The 17967-nt window shown below is 44.3% G+C and overlaps 1 protein-coding gene and 1 non-coding gene across 8 annotated transcripts in view; one reads left to right on the forward strand and one right to left on the reverse strand.

Annotated features, from left to right (window-relative positions):
- Nucleotides 1–4946: 4946 nt before the first annotated feature.
- Nucleotides 4947–5077, reverse strand: LOC136153130 (small nucleolar RNA SNORA42/SNORA80 family). Its single transcript, XR_010660364.1, has one exon. It is a non-coding gene; the product is annotated as a small nucleolar RNA SNORA42/SNORA80 family (small nucleolar RNA).
- Nucleotides 5078–6994: 1917 nt separating this feature from the next.
- Nucleotides 6995–17967, forward strand: part of LIN54 (lin-54 DREAM MuvB core complex component) — a 61890-nt gene continuing 50917 nt past the window's right edge. For 2 of the 7 annotated variants that reach the window (XM_065914243.1, XM_065914248.1), the window contains exon 1: nt 6995–7141. Coding sequence is in view for 3 of the 7 variants with exons in the window: in XM_065914245.1 (XP_065770317.1) it covers nt 7876–7897 (22 nt within the window). In the remaining 4 variants the exon portion in view is untranslated. Of the gene's footprint in view, nt 7142–7381; nt 7898–9175; nt 9450–17967 lie in introns of those variants that run through there. The other 5 variants (XM_065914245.1, XM_065914242.1, XM_065914246.1 and 2 more) reach the window with 5 other exon arrangements.

Here is a 17967-nt window from a genome sequence, read left to right on the forward strand (position 1 = left end):
GCCCCAGGCTCCTCTGTCTATGGAACTCTCCAGGTAAGAATACTGGAGTGGGTAACCATTCCCTTCTCCAGAGGATCTTCCCAACCCAGGAATCTGCTGAACTGCAGGCAGATTCTTTACCATCTGAGCCACCAAGTTAAAGCAGAGGGGATGTTCAAGCTGGTTTTAGAAAATGCAGAGGAACCAGAGACCAAATTGCCAACATCTGCTGGATCATCAAAAAAGCAAGAGAGTTCCAGAAAAACATCTATTTCTGCTTTATTGACTATGCCAAAGCCTTTGACTGTGTGGATCACAATAAACTGGAAAATTATGAAAGAGATGGGAATACCAGACCACTTGACCTGCCTCTTGAGACACCTGTATGCAGATCAGGAAGCAACAGTTAGAACCGGACATGGAACAACAGGCTGGTTCCAAATAGGAAAAGGAGTACATCAAGGCTGTATATTGCCACCCTGCTTATTTAACTTATATGCAGAGTACATCATGAGAAACGCGGGGCTGGAAGAAGCACAAGCTGGAATCAAGATTGCCAGGAGAAATATCAATAACCTTAGATATGCAGATGACACCACCTTTATGGCAGAAAGTGAAGAGGAACTAAAAAGCCTCTTGATGAAAGTGAAAGAGGAGAGTGATAAAGTTGGCTTAAAGCTTAATATTCAGAAAACTAAGATCATGGCATCTGGTCCCATCACTTCATGGGAAATAGATGGGGAAACAATGGAAACAGTGTCAGACTTTCTTTTTCTGGGCTCCAAAATCACTGCAGATGGTGAGTGCAGCCATGAAATTAAAAGACGCTTACTCCTCAGAAGGAAACGTTTGACCAACCTAGATAGCATATTAAAAAGCAGAGACATTACTTTGCCAACAAAGGTCTGTCTAGTCAAGGCTATGGTTTTTCCAGTGGTCATGTATGGATGTGAGAGTCGGACTGTGAAGAAAGCTGAGCACCGAAAAATTGATGCTTTTGAACTGTGGTGTTGGAGAATACTCTTGAGAGTCCCTTGGACTGCAAGGAGATCCAACTGGTTTATCCTAGAGGAGATCAGTCCTGGGTGTTCATTGGAAGGACTGATGTTGAAGCTGAAACTCCAGTACTTTGGCTAACTCATGTGAAGAGTTGACTCATTGGAAAAAACCCTGATGCTGGGAAAGATTGAGGGCAGGAGGAGAAGGGGACGACAGAGGATGAGATGGCTGGATGGCATCACCGATTCGATGGGCATGAGTTTGAGTAGATTCCGAGAGTTGGTGATGGACAGGGAGGCCTGGTGTGCTGCGGTTCATGGGGTCGCAAAGAGTTGGAGACGACTAAGCGACTGAACTGAACTGAACTGACTGAACCTTAAAAAGGATGCCATGTTTCCACTCCATTTTGCTGTGTTCCTGGGATCCATTAGGAGAAGAGTGTGCCCTAGGTAGCTAATGCCCTATTAGCTTGGGCCCAGAATTAAATATATGGGACAGATGGGAGCCCAACCAAAAGCCTAGGTTCCTACCTAGCCTACCTGAGCCCAACGATCTAGGCTAAACCAGGAGACAAATAAATGCTTGAGATTATAAGCATTATAGCATAACAATTTTAACATATTTTATAATTACAATGAAAAGCAAAGACTTCCCTGGGTTGTTCTGAAGGTGAAAGTCACTCAGTCATGTCTGTTTGTAACCCCATGGACTATGCAGTCCATGGAATTCTCCAGGTCAGAATACTGGAGTGGGTAGCCGTTCCCTTCTCCAGGGGATCTTCCCAACGCAGGGATTGAACCCAGGTCTCCCTCATTGCAGGCAGGTTCTTTACCTGCTGAGCCACAACTCTAGTGGTTAAGAATTCCCCTGCCAGTGCAGGGGACATCAGTGTTATCCCTGGTCCGAGAAGATTCCATGTGCTGAGGGGCAGCTAAGCCCGTGTGCGACAACTACTGAACCCCAGCTCTAGAGCCCGTGCTCCACAACTCGAGAGGTCACTGCAATGAGAAGCCACGCATCTCAACTAAAGAGAGGCCCCCACTTGCCACAACTAAAGAAAAGCTCATGCACAGCAACAAAGGCCCAGCACAGCCAAAAATAAAATAAATAAACAAATTGAATCTTTAAAGAAGTCAACTAAAAAAACCTCTTCCTAATTTTTAGTCTTTCTGGAGGCAGACATTTTCTTTTCCCAACTAGATGGAAAGGGGACCATATTCCTTCAAACGCATTAAACTCTTTGAGAATGTATGTTAATTGCTCAGTCATGTCCGACTCTGTGCGACCCCTTGGACTGTACCTGCCAGTCTCCTTTGTCCTTGGGGTTTCCCAGGCAAGAATACTGGAGTGGGTTGCCATTCCCTTCTCCAGGGGATCTTCCCGACCCGGGATCTGCTGCATTGCAGGCAGATTCTTTACCATTTGAGCCTCCAGGGAAGCCTGGAACTCTTATGTGTCCAAGTCCGGCTAAGCAAGGCTGAGAAAGAAGCAGCACTTCCCTCCCTCTGTGTGAACCCTTCTTTCAAGTTCCCATATATCCTGTCTCAAGATGTGCCTCCCAGGATGACTGATATTGGCGATATCTACTTCCTCCAAGGGAAAACCCCATTCCTAACCACAGAGATGGTTATAACCCGAACGGGACAGCAACATCAGAACATAGCAGAGGAGCCCCTACTTCTGTCCCTTGTAGCAGAAAAACAAAAATGACTAATACGGAGGCAAAGGAATCATAAAGCCAGAGGAAAAGTAAATGAACTTTACTTAGCATCAACAGATGATTTTAGTGGTTGGTTTTGTTTTTTAGATGGTTTGGCATTATTAATCACATCCTGCACCGTAAGTGAAAAACCTGGCATGTGTTCAAAGCGATACTGATCGGCATACGTGAGTCTAAGTCGCTTCAGTCATGTCCAGCTCTTTGCGACCCCTATGGGCTGTAGCCCCACCAGGCTTCTCTGTGCATGGGATTCTCCAGGCAAGAATACTGGAGTGGGTTGTCTTGGCTCCTCCAGGGAATCTTTCTGACCAGGGATCGAACCTACATCTCTTGTGACTCCTGCATTGCAGGCGGGTTCTTTACTGCTGAGCTATCAGGGAATCCCTGATACTGATCTACATTCCCTTATTCCAAACCCTTGGGTAGTGATGTGTTTTGGAATTGAGGATATTTTGAATTTTAGAAAGCAAGGGCACAAATTTTAAGAACTGTCTTTTTTTCCCCCTTTTAACGCTAACTTTAATGGATAATTTACACATGTGTTATAATAAAACACATCCATTGCAAGTATACTCAATGAGTTTAGGCCATGGTATATGCCCTTATACAACGAAGACCACAATTAAGGTCAAACACATTTCCACCACCTCAGAAAGTTCCTTCCAAACTCTTTAGCCTTTATCAAATTCCATAATCGGACACATTCATATTTCTGCACTGACATATATGTATATTCACATGAGATGTTCTAGAGAACATTAATACCTTATTGTCATATTGCTCTTCCTATTAAATGAGTTTGCCATAAGCTTCCAGAAACTTTTCAGTTTTCAAAACATTTTGGATTTTAAAATTGTTGATAAGGGGTTTGTGTATCTATTATAAAAAGAGTTATGTGATAATGAAAAAGAAATAAAAGTGATGATTACACCTATATAGATTTACACATGATGGTTGCTTTATAGAGACATCTGAATATATGAAAATGGACCCAAGAGCAAAGGAACTTCTAAATAATCTTTTGGAAACGAATATATTTTAAGAAAATTTTATTAACTTGTGTGTAGTTTGTATCTAGCAGTATATCTGGCACATAATAGGTGTCCAGTAATACATTTTGCTTTTTCTAAGCAACTCATACCTCTACACCATCCTTTAGTGTTTTGTTTTTTTTTGTTTTAATATCTTCCTGAGAAACTCTTTTTATTTAAAATCTCTCACTTTTTTCTTGTTAGTTTTTGCCTGTTACTTCCTGTAACACTGTGCTGTCTGGTGCTATAGTCATTAGCCACGTGTGGCTATTTATCAAATTAATGACAATGAAATGAAATGAAAATTCACACTAGCCATGTTTTCCTTTGCTTGACAGCCACAGGTGACAAGTGGCTACTCTATCAGATGGTGTGGATACACCTGGGTACAAACAGTTTCACTGTGGCAGAAAGTTCCATAGGATAGAGTGCTCTGTCCTCTGTCCTGTTCACCACTTCCTTCTCACTGCCTTGCTGAGTGTTTAGGATTTGGTAGATGATTAACAAATACTTGCTAAATAAACACTTTTAGTCCATCTGGAAAAGCCCTGAGGCAAATATAAACAAAATTTCCTTTTTGTTTGAACCCTGGTTCTTAGGGGGTAAGAATGCTCCCCTTGAAAAAGTAAAAACTTAGATTTATTTCAGGCTGTATTGTAGCTTTGATTATTACTGGTTTTCAGTCATGAGTGCTTACCACATGCCAGGTACTCTTCCATGTGCTTTACACCTTATTAATCTTCATGACAACCTTGTGATGATACTTTATTTCCAGTTTACAGATGAGGAAGAGGAGGTGCAAGAGGAAAGTAACTTGCTTAGGTTCACACAGCTACTAAGAGACAGGGCCAGAATTTGTACCCAGGCAGTCTGGCTCCAGAGGCCATGCAATTAACCACAACACTGAGCTCTTTGTGATTATTTTTTAATAAGGACCATTTTGTCTCTTTTTTCCACTATTTAAACCTCTCTATTTAATGTTCTTATTTATTGCATTTAGCTAGGATGCCCTGAAAAATGTTAAATAACTGTTATAACCCTGCATCCTTGTGGGTCCCTGATTTTAATGTGCTTCTGCCTTTTTAATGTATGATATTATTGTTGTTTCCTGATGACAGTCTTGATCCAATTAAGGAATTGTGCTTTTATTTCTAGCTTTTACTGACTATTTTTATTTTTATTTATTTATTTATTTATTTATTTATTTTTTCTTCTTCCACTGTGCAACCCGCTTCAGTGCCTGCAGCCTACTGGCAGAGGCCAGGCAATGGTTCGGGGCCGCGTTTGCTCTGGCATGGGACACTATGAGAGGCCCAGTTACTGACTATTTTTAAAATTCAGAAATGGCTGTTGAGGGCATTCCCTGATGCTTCAGTGATTGTGACTCTTCCCTTCCACTGCAGGATGTCTGGGTTCTACCCCTGATTGGGAAATTAGGATCCTGCAGGCCACACAGCAAGGCCAAAAAACAAAAAAAAGCTCTAATATTGTCTGTGGTGATGGTAGCATAACTTTGTGAATAAACTAAAAACAACTGAATTACGCACTTTAACAAAAGAGAAATGGCTGTTGAATGTTATATGAAACATCTCTAAGAAATATCATTTGGTTCTTCTCCTTTAATTTAATAAACGTCCTAAGTAGATTTCTTAATGTTAAATCATCATTCTTGGAATGAAGTGTACTTTGTTATGGGGTGAATTTTTTTATTACTCTATTACTGGATTTTATGTCTTCATACTCAATTTTGTGTTTGTTACAAAGTCATAGTGAGAATAGAATTCTCCTTTCCTTTGGTGCTCTTTGCCTTGGGGGGTTTTTAGTATCCAGATTATGCTAGCCTTGTGGAATAACCTGAGAATTTTTCTCCTTTTGCGGGAGAGTCTCTGTTTCCCTAGGTTCCAGCCCTAGGTTCCAGCGAGATGGGTACCCAAAGGTTTGAGATGAGGACCCATCTCACTCTCTTCTTCCTTCCAGAGCTGCCCCATGGTACCCACGAGGATGTTTTCTTCCTGCTGCTGCTGCTTAGCCGCTTCAGTCGTGTCCGACTCTTGTTTTCTTACACTGGCCCGCAAAGCTCTTCATAAATGGAACTCACCTGCTGATCCTTAATAACGCCTGGGCATCATTCCGCTTTCTCAGCATTTTCTTGCACAGCCCCGGCCTCTGCTAATTTCATGCCACTTGGCTTGCTTAAATCCATGGAATTTGAGGTAGACGGGATGGGTGTGCTGTTGATTCTGGCAAAATAGAACTAACATTTGAGGCAGACAGTGTGTGTAGCTGCTGACACCTCACTTTACATGATCGTCGGGATCCTAGGAAGCTTTGTTATTTTTCTTTTGTAGATGGGAAAAGAAACTTGATAACGTTATATACCAATTAGTGAAGGTGCCAGAATTTGAAACCAGGACTGCTAGACTCCTAAGTGACTGCTTGCTTCCACTACAGCATGCCTCACCTCCTCCATTGTGTTCCCAAGCTACAGCCTCCCTCCTTGACCTGTATGTCCTCCGTGCTCCATTAGCAATTACAGACTGTACCACACCATTTAGATTACGTATACTCTGTATATTTTTTCTATTGTTTCATCTGCAATTTTTGTCTCACACAGGGCAGTTATTAACGGAATCTCTGTGCGTGTGCTGATCCGACTCCAAATTTGGGTATCTTTTCTTTATAAAAAGAATAGCGGGCAAAATACAAGGAAAAGGTGACCAAATACCAAGAATTTGGATTGTGTTAGTTTTGGCGGTACACTAAAAAAAAAGTCCCTTTCAAAATAAGTTTAACTCTGCGTGCTGTTCCAGGGGCTTTTCAGTGACCCCTGCAAAACCAGCGCCTCGGAAACTAAGAGATTTGGCATTCTGTGACGACCGATCACTTTCCCACGCAAGCACAGCAAACAGCGGCAGGACGCTGGAAATCGCACCTACTGCACAGACTTCCAAACAAGGAAAGCTGGACGATGAGGCAGTCCCTCCAACCGCAGGCGAGATCCCGCGCCTCACACACACCTCCCCCCGCCCCCCCGGGTTCAGCCGGATGGAACATTCCGTGCGAAAGCTTTGACAGAGCGCCCACTCGGCGTCACGTGGAGCCGGAGCGCACTCGCGGCGCCTTGCGGGATGACGCCGGGTAGCGTTGCCAAGGGGCGGGGCCAGGCGCCGCGGAAGGGGCGGGAAGGAAGCCGGCCGGGGAGGCGGGGCGGGCCGAGCGGAGGGGCGGGCCGAGAGGGGCGCGCGGGAGGGGAGGGCCCAGCGTATTATGGGATGCGGCGGTGGAATGGCGCTGGGCGCGTGATTTTGAACAAACCCGGGTCTGTGTCTCGGAGGCGCCGCCGCCGCCGCGGCTGCTGGGAGCCCAGGGAGCGCGGCGTGAGAAGGAGGCGGCGGCGCCGCCGCCGGCTTTGGTGAGTGTCAGCCCCCCGGGGTGGGGGGCCCCTGGGCTGGCGGGCGGGAAAGCGGACGCGCGGGCGGGGGCGCCGGACCGCCCCCTCCGGGAGCCCGGGCTAGAGGGCTAGTGGCGGAGAGCGGGAACCTGCAGTCTTGGGGGCCGCCGCGCCCCATCCCCCGGGCCGCAGGAGGCGGGAGGATCCTCCGGGCTCGGCCCCTTCCCGCCGGCACTCGAGAGGGCGGCTGTCACCCAGCTGGGCCGGCTCTCGGCCGGCAGCCCGCCCTTCCCGGCGATCCGGAGGAAGGGCTCCCGCGGCTGTTGACACGCACGCTACGCGGCCCGAGGAGCCGCCGTGTCGGCCCCGCGTTTCTGGGAACCGGTTTGGCTGCTGTGTCATTTTGTACCAGCCCCTCCTTTTCCCTGCTGCCCGTCGCCCCGTCCTTCCCGTGCCCCTTTGTAGTGGTGTCTGCTTCGTGTCTGTCCGTTTTCCTCGCGAAGCCCACCGGCCAAATGTCATAATGTTCCCGAGGTGCACGGGGTAGGGAGCGGGCCAGCACTTAGCTTGGCCAAGCAACGGTAAGCGCCAAGCGGAGTGCGGGTGGCCGGGGCTGGCGGTGGGGAAATAAAGTTTACAGATGAAAAAACTGGGAAGGCTGGATGCTCTCAGCGTCTAGCCGGCTGCATATAGAAATCGGCGACTGGGCTGGGTGATGATAGCACTTGTTTAAGCCTGAAGCTATCGACTTTTCTATGGAGTTGTCATTCAAGCCAGGTAAGGAAATGAAATGCCTTCTTCAGCTTCTACCCTTCTCTTCTTAAACTAACTTCTAAAAAAAGACAGTAGAGTGGCTCTGTACGAAACCTGGAAATTCAGTTTGCTCATTTCAGACAGATCTTTTAGAGCTTATGCTGTAGTTGAATGCTGGGCACAGAATTCACCTTTTAAAAAATGGGTGGCTATCAAATCTGAAATTAGCAAAGGTGGTCAATTTAGTTTTTTAGAAAAATTTTATTCCTTTCAAGAAGCCATGCAGGTTATGTTTTCTTGTTATTTCTTTGATGATTAAAACATGCCTATCTTCTCTTTTAGTTATTTATTAAACTACATGATGAGACGTGCTGGTGATGCTGAGTAGGTAATTCTAGGGTCTTTTCTAAAACACGCTGCTTATTTTCACTGTATCAAAAATTTCAGCGACAGGTTTTTTTTTTTTTTTTTTTAATTTGATGACTTAGATTCTAAAAACGTTTGGTAAAAAAATTTTTAACTCCGAGTTATATTTTCTGTATTTTAGATACTGTTCACTCATGAGTAGGATCCGTACATTTTAAACCTAGTTGCTCTTTGACGCCTTAAACCAATGACAAACGAACTGGAAGTCACAGTGTTTATGGACAGAAAGGATCAGAGGAAGTTAAGAGGAAACAGTTTGGAACTTTTATTTTGAAAACTTAGACGTCTTGACCACAGTATCTGCATAAGAATCAATGCCTGTAAATTTACGAATGTGTCAGAGAGGTCTGAAGTGCGGTGGGAAACAGCCCATTCTGTCAAAAGCGGTGCTGGCGGTGGAGGAAAATGTCAGAGCTGGTGAATGACATTCCAGGTCTTGATCCTGTTGTTGTTTTTCGTGTCTGCGATGGACACAGCGCATCAAAGGCATTCCATCATCTCTCTCTCAAGTTGCCGTCCTGAAAGTGGCAAAGAGTGGAAGCTCCTGGTGGTCCCTCTGCCCCTTTCCGCTTCTTTTTTTTTTTTCCTTTTGCTCTTCTAAACAAAAGTGTGCCGGTCTGGGGGCTCTGCAGGTAGCGCGATTTCCCCTCCGTGGCGGGGTGAAAGGTCTCGGCGTGGGCTCTGTGTGCAGTGGTGTCTCCCCGAGCATTTGAAGGTTGGCGGGGCCGGCGGGAGGTTTCCCCGGATATGTGGGTGTGCGCCTCTCCGGAGGGGAGGGCCGGGGAGGGGAGGAGGAGGAAGGGGGAGGGTTACTGGCGGCGGCGGCGGCGGCGGCCCGGGCTCGGGCTGTCGGGGAAGCTGCTGAGCTGTGATGGTGATGACGAGGTGAAAATGGCGGATCTTTCGAAATACAATCCCGGCCCCTGACATACCAGAGGCGGCGGCCGCGGCGGCGTCGCCACCCGGGACTCCGTCCGCGGCCCCCGGGTTCCCCAGTAGCGTTCCAGGTCCGGCAGACGAGGGGAGGAAGCGGCTGGCCGGAGCCACCGTGCACACGCAGAAGCAGCACCGCCCGGGCTCGGGATTGCCCGGGACCTTCTGGAGCCCCCACCTCGGAGCCGGAGGGAGGAGAAAGCGGCCGCCGCCGGAGGTAGAGGAGCCAGGGGCTACCCGAGGGCTGCTCCGTTGCGAGGTCGCTTTATTTGTGGGGAGGGGGCGGGTGGGCGAAGGATCGCCCGGCGGATCAAGGAAGGGCTAGTTCAGAGTGCAAAGGATCAGCAGCCTCGTCATGACATCAACATTATTCTTTTGAGTATTAAGAGGACTCGAGTTTGCTCTTATACCCAAGGCTGCTACTGAGGCCTAGAGGAACCGCTAGCAGTTATCCTGGTTTCCTGATTGAATGTTTAAAATATCCACTCCGGCGGGTGTTGGTTTGATGATGTCCAGCAGTTTATGGGGTTGTACGTTTCTTTAGGGAGGCCGAACGTTGGCATTTTATTCGGCATTTAAGCTCTGGGTCTTGGATCATAGTCTGTAACTTGTTGGGGTGTGGATGTTCACATTTTGTGAGCCCGTGGACCAGTTCTGTAATCACTGAAAATGTTGTCTCTTTCTTTGATGGCTCTGTTATCTATAGAGGACTCCTTGGCCCCTGCCATCGGCAGATGACAATTGAGATACTGTCAGTCATATCTGATATCCATGTGTTCCCCTGCCTCTCATCCATTTCAGGAATTCAGAGAGTGAAGTTATGGAAGATTTTACAGTAGATTTTATGATCCAAGTGAAATACAGCTTTGGCAGCCCTATTTTGGTTCACAAGTTTTGTCTTCATTGTTAAGAAGGAAGTTGTGATGACTTGATGCTCACACTTGATATGAGTCAAATTTTGAGTTGGTTAAAGACAAATTGAGACCTCTTTTATTTAACCTACTGGACTTTTTAGCCCTTTGTTTCAGGAGCTGGAGAATTTGGGCTGATTGAGCTTTTGACAGCCACAGTCTGGTTTGGTTAGGTTACCTAAAGATCCATGTATGTTTTAGATTGTGCTGTAGATCCCCAACAGTAGTGTTACTGAAAAGTTACATGTGAGTCACATTTTTATACATTGATTTGGGGCCCTCTGATTTTTTTCCCCCCAGCTTTTGTAGTGGTAGGGTGGGTCAGTTGAAGGTTGAGTATATGAATGAACAGAGAGATGAATGTTTAAGAAATGTCTCCTGGTATTGTTTATGATTAGCAATGGTTTTCCATATCCAAGTTTCCTACAAAGAGATGATGGCATAGCATGTCATACAGTTTTATTCTTTGTGTGTTTTATTCAGAGAGGAAATGTTTTGTGTGTATGTGTGTGTATAGCTTGCGCATTGTATGTCCACATTTATTCACTAGAGGACTAAGAGACCAAAGGTATTTTTTCAGGGGAAATAACTAAGAGGTACTCAGAGGTTTTAGTTAATGAGTTTTTAAAATAGTTTTTTCCTGATGTTTTATCCAGTAGGAATTTGATTGTTGTTATTGTTATTTCTTATAGCTCTTACATTGTAGTTGTTTGGTCTCTGCCAACTTAACTGCTAAGTCAGTACTAAGAATTTTAAAAAGAAAAATAAGTGCAAGGCGCTCAGTCGTGTCCCCCACTCTGCAACCCCAGGGACTCTACAGTCCCTGGAATTCTCCAGGCCGGAAAACTCGAGTGGGTAGCTGTTTCCTTCTCCAGGGGATCTTTCCAACCCAGGGATCGAACTCACATCTCCCTCGTTGCAGGTGGAATCTTTACCAGATGAGCCTCTAGGGAAGCCCAATAAATAAAGAAGCACGCTTATTCATTGGCTTTTTTTGTTTCTTAAGTCACCCATTGCCATTGTCTTTTTGTGATTCCTTGTGATTGTCTTTAAAGACCAGTTTTTAGATGATTGTTGAAAGAGTTGCCTATTAATAGTTATAGGTGTGTTAGAAAGCAGTGAAGAGTTATGCGGGTGGAGTTAGTCGGGTGCCCTTTTTGGTGAAGAGGTGCATTGCAGAGTCCCACTACTTGTTTTTTCGGATGTTACTATTGGGTAGCTACTGTGTGTCACGTACTGTGCTAGGGCTTGGAGACGCCTCAGCATCTTGGCCTTTGCAGACTGTTCATGGGGTTCTCGTGGCATGAATACTGGGGTAGTCTGCCATTCCCTCCTCCAGGAAACTTTCCCTTTTGGAATTGGTGGAGGTAACATTGGAAGGATAGGTTGAGTAGGGCCTTGATACAGAAGGCCATGAGGGTTTCAGAAAATGTCTGAGTAGGAGAGTGACGGCCTCAGAGGTGCACTCGGGAGAGATAAGTCCTGTGGCTTTTTCTGTGGGATGTGTCGCAGGTAAGAGATAGGAGAAGATAAAGGTAAAAACTACGGTAGTTGGCTCTGAGCTTCGGAGATTTAAAAACTCTTGGTTGCAGTGGGGAGGTATTGTGAAGGTGTAATCTGCATGATATATGACGGATTAAAACTTCTATGGGGAGGGGATTCCCTGGTGGTCCAGTGGTTGGGACTCCGAGCTGTCACTGCCCAGGGCCCCAGTCTCTCGTCAGTGAACTGAGATCCCACATGCCATTTGTGCACACCCCGAAATTATAAAAATTAAACAAAATAGAGAAATCAGGAGAAGCTAATTTAGATAGAGAAAGAAGAGAAGAATTTTCATTTGCGCTTTAGCATACCACATAACTGTCTTCACAGTAACTGCTAGTAAACTGGGGCTTAGAGAGGTTAGTGCTTAGGGCTGCATGATAAGCAATGAGGAGAGTCAAGTTTTGGAAACACATCTTTCTAATTTGAATCTCTATGTTTTTTCCTCCTTGTTAGTCTTAAAGCATGAATGATATACAGTCCCCCTTTAAAGGGAAAAAATATTGTGTATTGTCAGGATTGGCCTAAGTAGTTTCACTGTATACTTAATTTTTAGATGTATATAAATTCCTTATGCTTATTGCTTTTAGGGAAGTATAAATGAAATATAAACAAAACTGTAGAGCCAGTAAACTTTAGGGTAATGAATGATGTTTTGATGAAATGGAAACTTTGCTTGGGTAGTCAATATACCATTGTCTGCCTTAACTAGACGTGGCGCTTTCTATATGCTGTGTGTGGGTGTGCGGGCTCAGTCACTCAGTCGTGTCACTCTTTGGGACCCATGAACTGTAGTTCGCCAGGCTCCTCTGTCCATGGAATTCTCCAGGCAAGAAAACACAGAGGGTTGTCAGGTTCTAGTCCAAGGGATCTTCCTGACCCCCGATCGAACCGCATCTCCTGAATTGGCAGGCAGATTCTTTACCACTGAGCCGCCTGGGAAGCCCCATGCTGTGTATCATATGATAACTCAACTCCTACACTGTTTTTCTAAGTTTGAGTGTCACAGAATTTTCCTCCTTAAATCACCGGTTAGATGGTTTGACTTCCACATGGCTTAAATATATCATTTATGTTTTAAGATCCTTATATACCTTTTTCTTAAGCCCACTCTGATTCTGGTACCACTGATGGTGGTAATCCAGAATATACTTTTTTAAAAAATATATTACTGAAATGAAAATACAAACTTTCCAGCTTTTCTTCAAGACTCGTGTCTTATGGCCCACCGCTCCCAGTTTAGTTTGAGAAATGTAATTCTGTACCTAATTTTTGAGTTGTTGATGCTAGACCTTACAAATGAAAGCTAAAATCCAAGTAGTGTAGTTAACCAGTTAGTGCTGCTGGTAAGCTCTAGGTACAAAAGTGTATTTCTTTTTTTTTTTCAAAAGTGTATTTCTTAAACATCCAGATGTTTCTGTCCCAACATCTGACAAGTTATCATCTATAATATGGTGATAGATCACCACTTTATATTATTATGTGAAGAATGAAAATAGTTGTTTACCAGGTTGTCCTCCACCTGTAACTAAGAAAAAGAACAGTGCTTCAGCTCTGGTAATTTAAAAAAAAAAGTGTGAAAGCATAGAGCTTTTGTCATATCTATCTTACATTGTTTTTATGTTGTATTTATTTCTTTTAATGTCCTAAATCAGACCCTCCGTTTATCTGTGTCTTGAACTAATTACTGTAATAGCCTTGTAACTGGTTTCCCTGCCTTCAGTCCAATAAAACACCAAGATGAAGTTAATCCTCCCAAACTACAGCTGTGATCATGCCACTCTTCTATTGACATGTAAGGTCTGTCTGGGCAAGGGCTTTGGTTAATTTCCCTCCACAAAGTTGGACAGCATTACATATTTGTTAAGTAAATACTGATTAAAAATTAAAAAATAGTTAAAAGCTAAAGCTTTAAAAACTTTGTTTTATGAGCAGAAAATATTGGAAGCCTGGGAAATGCATTGTATATTTGGTGTTCTTTTCTTTCCATACCTTGAGAGGTAACCCTTCAGACACATGAGGTAAACTGCAGCTCCTCTGTCCTGTTGGCTTGTAAAGATCCTCCCTTTCTCTCTTTTCTTGGAGTGGTCCTCAACACAGGGGTGATGAGGTTGCATGTGCTAGGGCATATCTTCCATTCCTAAGGGATAAAATTAGAGTGATGATTCATGTCACTAGATGGCCAAACCCTTTCCTGCCATGCCCACAAGTTCCTTCTGAGAGTTTTCTCTTAGCGGAGGCCACCCTGCCCTGCATGTGACCCTGATTGAAACAGCTAGAGATGTCTAATCATAAAGCAGTTATTACAGTCTGCTCAGTGGCCTGTGAGGTGTGCTGGCTCCAGAACTCTGCACAGCCCATGCTACTTAGAGACCAGCCAGACCAATCAGACCTTTTCTGGTTGGAAGTTTGAACTTTACTCCTACTTCCAAGGGAGACTCCTAGCCCTATAGCTCCTGGTCTCTTTATTAGGACCAGTCAGAAGAGGACATGTTCATCCTAATAACAGAAATACATGAAGAAGTAAAAATGCACAGGAGAAACAGACAAATCCACAGTCATATTTGAGAATTTTAACAGTCTTTCTCAGTAATGGATAGAAGAGGAAAAAGAAAGACTGGAAGATCTGCACAGTACTCTCAGCCATTTTGACCTATTGGACATTCATGGGGCACTACTCTCAGCAACCACGGAACACACATTCTCTTCAGGTGCATGTGCACTGTTCACCACGGTGGACCATACGCTGAGCCTCAAACTAGTCTCCAGATGTCATCTCACACAGTGGAAATGGTAGAGTATTACATTCTCTGACAATGATAGGGGTAAATTAGAAATCAATAATAAAAGGTAGAAAAATCCCTAAATACTTGGGGATTAAATAGAATACTTCTTTATTTTCCATGTGTCAAAGATGAAATCACAAGGAATATTAGAAAAGATTTTAAGTGAATGATAATAAAAACATTTGAGATTAGCAGAATGCAGTTAAAGCAGTGTTGGAGGAATTTTTAACACTAAATGTTTATTTTAGGAAAGAAGAAAGGTTTAAGATCAATGATCTAAACCAAGTGTCGACAAACTTTCTATAAAGGGCCAGATGGCAACTATTTTAGGTTTTGTAGGCCCCTCCCCCAACTATTTACAAATGTAAAAATCATTCTTAGTTGGAGAGCAATACATAAATGGACTGTGGTCTTAATTTGATCTGTGGGTTATGGTTTGTTAAATCCCGATCTGTGATTCCATTTTAAGCTTCTAGAAGAAACAAATTAAAGCAGAAGGAAGGAGATAAAGGTAATAGTCAATTAAATTAAAAATGAACAAACTGTTCGGAAAAATCAATGAAACCAAATGATTCTTGAAAAGATCAATAAAACTGAAAAATCTCCAATCAGACTGATGAAGAAAAAAAGGAGAAAAGACAGAAACTACCAAAATAAGAAATGAAGTTTCCATCTCTACAGGCATTGAAATAATATTGTATGTAACTTTATGCTAAAAATTTGGCAACTTAGAGGGATAGACATATTCTTTAAAAGATACAAACTATCAAATATCAAAAGTCATTTGAAAGATAACCTGAGTAACCCTACATCTAATTAAGAAATTGAATTTATAGTTAAATAGATGGCTTTACTGGTGAATTCTAACAAACAGTAACAGTTCCATGTAGATGCTTCTTGAAAATTGAAAAGGGGCAATGTCCCAACTTATTTTGTTAGACTGGCGTTGTCCCCAGAGAGCCATTACAAAAAAACTACAGACCAAGAGCCCTTATAAGTATAGACAAATTACTTAATAAAGTATTAGCCAACAGAATTTGGCAATATATATAGAATATAATTGTATATAATTTTCCTGAGTGGGGTTTATTTCAGCAGTGCAAAATTGGCTTAGTAAAATCAATATAACTCAAAGACTAAAAGAGAAAATGGGCTTCCCTGATAGCTTAGTTGGTAAAGAATCCACCTGCAGTGCAGGAGACCCTGGTTCGATTCCTGGGTTGGGAAGATATGCTGGAGAAGGGATAGGCTCTCCAGTATTCTTGGGCTTCCCTTGTGGCTCAGCTGGTAAAGAAATCCGCCTGCAATGTGGGAGACCTGGGTTCAATTCCTTGGTTGGGAAGATGCCCTGGAGAAGGGAAAGGCTACCCACTCCAGTATTCTGGCCTGGAGAATTCCATGGACTATGTAGTCCATGGGGTCGCAAAGAGTCGGACACAACTGAGTGACTTTCACAGAGGAGAAAAAACCATATGTTTATCTCACTAGTTGCAGAAAAAAGCATGATTAGGTATCCATTTGAAAAAAAGAAACAACTACATACTGGCACTGTAAGTTGCCTTCCTCAACCCAACAGAGGGAATTTATGAAAAACCTACAGCTAAGATTAAGATTGGAAACAAGGTAAAGATGTCTGCTCTTACCACTTTTATTCAGCATTTTACTGGCGGTCCTAGCCTGTATGGTAAGGCAAGAAAAGAAACAAAAGACATGCAGATTGGAAAGGAAGAACTACAGGTTATTTTTATTATAAGTAATAATACCGAGAATTGTTATTCTCAAATAATATGAATTATTTTTCTAAAAAATCCTGTGGACTTTACACAAGATTTAGTGAGTTTAGCTAGGTTGTAAGATACATGGACAATGTAAAATAGTCAGTTGAATTCCTATATACTAGCAACAACCAACCAGTTGGAAAATAAGGCCATTTACAATACATCAAAAAACACAAAACACTTAGGGATAAATTTACCAAAATATATACAAGACCTAAACACTCGAAGAACAAAACACGTTGCTAAAACAAATAAGTAGGGAGGTACGCTGTTAGGAGACAGCTCCCTATGGGTCTTTGTAGTTTTGTACTTGTTACAAGCGAGGCAGTGATAGGCCTTTTAAACAGCTTTCTCCAGGATGTTTGTATAGCATAAAGCCTTGGGTGATCGAGTTAGTGACTCCTGTCATAGCAGAGGGCAGATTTGCTTGTACGTCCAGTGTCATAAAGATCATATCTCCCGTTGGACAAAGGGCAGGTGTGTTTCAGCCCCTTATAAACGATTCAGGTCCTTAGGCTCAGGGTTCCTCAGTGTGAACCCACTGCCTGCGCAGCGTGCAGCTGGCGCCTCCCCACGTCTGCCGCGTGGCACGTGGGGCAGCCAGGGAGCCAGGACACACGCGGTGCTCCCATTCCTTGCCGCGCTGGGTGTGATAAGTCCCCTGTCTCTGTCCTAGGACTGCCGTGTCGTCTGCCAGTCTCCACGAAACAGTGACAGGCAACTTTGTTAGCTTGCAGGGAGAGTCTAGAATCTCGACTGCCTCCCAGTTCTTAACAGTTTTAAGCCATAAGAATGGAGTGCTGACAGAGACGTGGCTTCTCGAGAGAGGAAGGATGAGTGCCTTGAGGGCTGGGCTGCGGGATATGGAAAGACTGGCGTCTGGTAGGGAATGCTCTCACCCACGTGGCGGGCAAGCGTGGTGGGGGCAGGAGGAGTAGGCGCCCTTCGGGTCCCACCTCCTGGAATCTTTCGGGGCTGAGCTGAGGGCTGGCCTGGATGGTGCTTGCTTTGGTTGCTGCACACTCCACTGCATGGCCCTCGCCGAAAGGCAGCGGGGCTGTAGCTGCTGAGTCAAGGAGTCCCCCAAGCCAAGAGGAGGAGCTCAGAAATGAGGGTTTGGGTGAATGGAAAACATTAGGAGTTTTTCAGTTGAGCTGCAAGTATGAGTGCGTGAAACTGAAAGTAAATGCACCAGGCCACCATCTCCCTCTGTGGCGTGGCCTCTCCCCTTCTAACACCTTGACTTAGGGTCTGACCCTGCTGGGGGAGCCTCAAGGAAGAGAGAGTCAGCCTTAATGGCTGCATTGGATAGTGACACCCAAGTCACCCTTCTCCTCGTTCTTTGTGGGGTGGAATGTTGAGAAACAGCTGATAGGGCTTGGACAAGGTTTGCAGTAGGAATAGGAAGCTGATGTGCCACTGTGTGTGTGGGGGGGAGGGGGGAGTGGGTGTAGTTGGTATTGATGTTTCAGCAATCCTGTTCCATAAATTCCCTGTTCTGTAAGTGCGGGAGGGGGACTCTACTGACCAGGAAGAGCCGAATCTAGAGAAGTGCTCATACTTTGATATCCCCCAAACCCTATTGATTTCCTCTGAGCTATAAGTTACTGCAACTGATGATGTGGCAATATGCATAAGGAACTCACCCAACTCAATAAGAAGATTAAAAACCCCAATCTTTTTTTTTTTATTGGGAAAAGACTTAACACACAGGTACT

The sequence above is a fragment of the Muntiacus reevesi genome, chromosome 22, assembly GCF_963930625.1.
Source record: "Muntiacus reevesi chromosome 22, mMunRee1.1, whole genome shotgun sequence".
Lineage (NCBI taxonomy): Eukaryota > Metazoa > Chordata > Mammalia > Artiodactyla > Cervidae > Muntiacus > Muntiacus reevesi.